The sequence below is a fragment of the Penaeus japonicus genome, unplaced genomic scaffold, assembly GCF_977035675.1.
Source record: "Penaeus japonicus unplaced genomic scaffold, GWHDUDI00000001_assembly GWHDUDI00000010, whole genome shotgun sequence".
Taxonomy (NCBI): domain Eukaryota; kingdom Metazoa; phylum Arthropoda; class Malacostraca; order Decapoda; family Penaeidae; genus Penaeus; species Penaeus japonicus.
The window spans coordinates 14,357,480-14,359,979 of NW_028234412.1; the positions used below are offsets into that span (position 1 = coordinate 14,357,480).

A 2,500-nucleotide genomic window follows, 5' to 3' on the forward strand; every position below is an offset into this window, starting at 1 on the left:
AGATGATTGAGTGTTCTCTTTCTCCTGGCAAGAGTGCAAACACGCAATTCTAAATTATTCACTTCACGGCAAACACACGTTAGAACCCCCCTGGGCGTTTAAAAATTTTCGATCACAAAATTCCTTTTCGCAATAAAAAAAAAAAAAAAAATCAACGTCCTCGATAAAAGCCTAATTGCTAACGCATTCCCAGAAACTTGCTAGGCCTAATCTTACCATTATCAACAGCCTTGCATTCTTGGGTAACTCACCTTGTGCAGATACTGGTCAAACATCCTTCCGAAATCCATGTCGCCGCCGATACAATACGTCGCGTCCATGATCTGTGACATAGCTGACATCCTTGTACGGTTCCTTACACCTTTTAATTGCCTTTTTCTTATATCAACCAACAGCCACTCCGGTCATGTATTAAGTTTATAGTTTTCAATCACTGTCAGCATCAACGAATTGTTTGGGTTCTGTTTTCCTCTGAATTTTCTCTGATTTTTCCGCTAGCTTTTCAAAGGGATATGGTTGTGTACCCTTGCCTTCTGAGGGTTGGAATCAATACTCGATAGAGCCGCCTTGTTGACAGGCAATTTTGGCTTCTATTGCACAGGATTCGACTGATTCAGTGTGGTGTCACTTGATCAGATCTCTCAGTCCGCCACCATCCTATGAGCGCGTACACTGTATATAAACGTCACCACCCCACTACACCTTTCCTAAGATCCTCGCTAATCACGCAATCACAAGTCAGCTCCACCAATCACGGGACAACTCGTTCTGAGGTACTCAACACTAAGCAGTTCCTCGCAATTACAAATAATCACTGGGTTGGGAGAGTTTAGTCCATCACGTGTGTACAGGGTTGAGCGTCGCACTGACAGGACCGTCCCTCAAGGCGGTCGTCGAGCCAATGACTTGCCAGCCGTTCGCTCGGTTCACCCGGCCCGCGCAGGTTCATGTTGCCAGTCCGCGCATTACCAGTCCCGGCACTCTTCCAACGGGACACTTGGCTGCTCCAGCTGCTCCCTTCGCCCAGGTGTGTTTACACTCATTTATTAACACATGCAGCATACACCAGCAACCAATCGGCTATAAAAATGCGAAAAACAATTAATGCGAGCTACTCCGAGCCGATGAAAACATGGTAAGCACGTGCGGTAACTGTGATTTATTGTGAAACACATCGTTGTGATCCCGTAGATTTTAATGGTGGCGGTGTGATGGTAGCGTGATCTGCCCCAGGTGTCCCGGACGCTGCCGGCGCGGGACTGTGGCGTGTTCGCACAACCCCCGCCGGGAAGGCACATGTTCCCCTCACATTCTCCACTTCCACTGCTATTAACGTTTGCAAAGGAACATCCGTATCCTCCCTGGTACAGGTGGGAGTGCTATTCTAGATAAAGCTGCATTTTTACATCGGGTTCGCTGGATGTGCAGATAATCCTTCTTTCAATAAAAATCAAGAGTAATAATAATAATGTCTAATTAATAGACAAATCAAAATAAGAGATATGATGACAATCAAACAAAGCATTAGCCATTGTTGACAATCACAAGGAAAAGAAAAGAATTTCCGACACTTATTTCGAATATGTCACATTTTTGAAAAAGCTCCCCCGGCAAAGGCAGATACAAAGGGGTTTTATCATAACATCCTTTACAAAGAAGTGAAGATATGAAAAATGTAACTTAATACAATTAATACTCTCACAAAAGCGGGGGCTGAACAGAGCCGACAGCCGACAGAGCAAAAATACAGATTACAAAACGGAAAATATTGAATACGAAGTCATAATCTTTCGTCTAAAACCTCGTAACGCTGCTGCTGAAAAAGCTCTTCTTGCTTCAGGCGAGTCTTTCTAATTGCTTAATCTACCGACATAACTAGAGGAAAAATGAGACGAAAAAAGTAAAATTATTTTAGAAAATGGACTAAACAGCAAAACACGAATATCGAAACACAAGATTATCGGAAATGAACTGCAAATCGAAACGCATATCTATCGACACAACCCTTTTACTTTTCAAAGTCTATCGACACAACCTTATACTTTTTCAGAATCTATCGACAAAACCCATATACTTTTCAAAGTCTATCGACACAACCTTATACTTTTTCAGAATCTATCGACAAAACCCATATACTTTTCAAAGTCTATCGACACAACCTTATACTTTTTCAGAATCTATCGACAAAACCCATATACTTTTCAAAGTCTATCGACACAACCTTATACTTTTTCAGAATCTATCGACAAAACCCATATACTTTTCAAAGTCTATCGACACAACCTTATACTTTTTCAGAATCTATCGACAAAACCCATATACTTTTCAAAGTCTATCGACACAACCTTATACTTTTTCAGAATCTATCGACAAAACCCATATACTTTTCAAAGTCTATCGACACAACCTTATACTTTTTCAGAATCTATCGACAAAACCCATATACTTTTCAAAGTCTATCGACACAACCTTATACTTTTTCAAAATCTATCGACAAAAC

General features: G+C 41.3%; 1 protein-coding gene across 17 annotated transcripts in view; it reads right to left on the reverse strand.

Moving 5' to 3' along the window:
- Positions 1 to 2,500, reverse strand: part of LOC122245868 (TOX high mobility group box family member 4-A) — a 1,066,433-nt gene that overhangs the window by 246,063 nt on the left and 817,870 nt on the right. For 4 of the 17 annotated variants that reach the window (XM_086540801.1, XM_086540797.1, XM_086540799.1 and 1 more), the window contains exon 1: positions 252 to 915. The exons of the other annotated variants lie outside the window; for them this stretch is intronic. In XM_086540801.1, coding sequence (XP_086396927.1) covers positions 252 to 341 — 90 coding nt within the window. In that variant the 5' untranslated portion in view covers positions 342 to 915. Of the gene's footprint in view, positions 1 to 251; positions 916 to 2,500 lie in introns of those variants that run through there. 17 annotated transcript variants of the gene reach the window in all.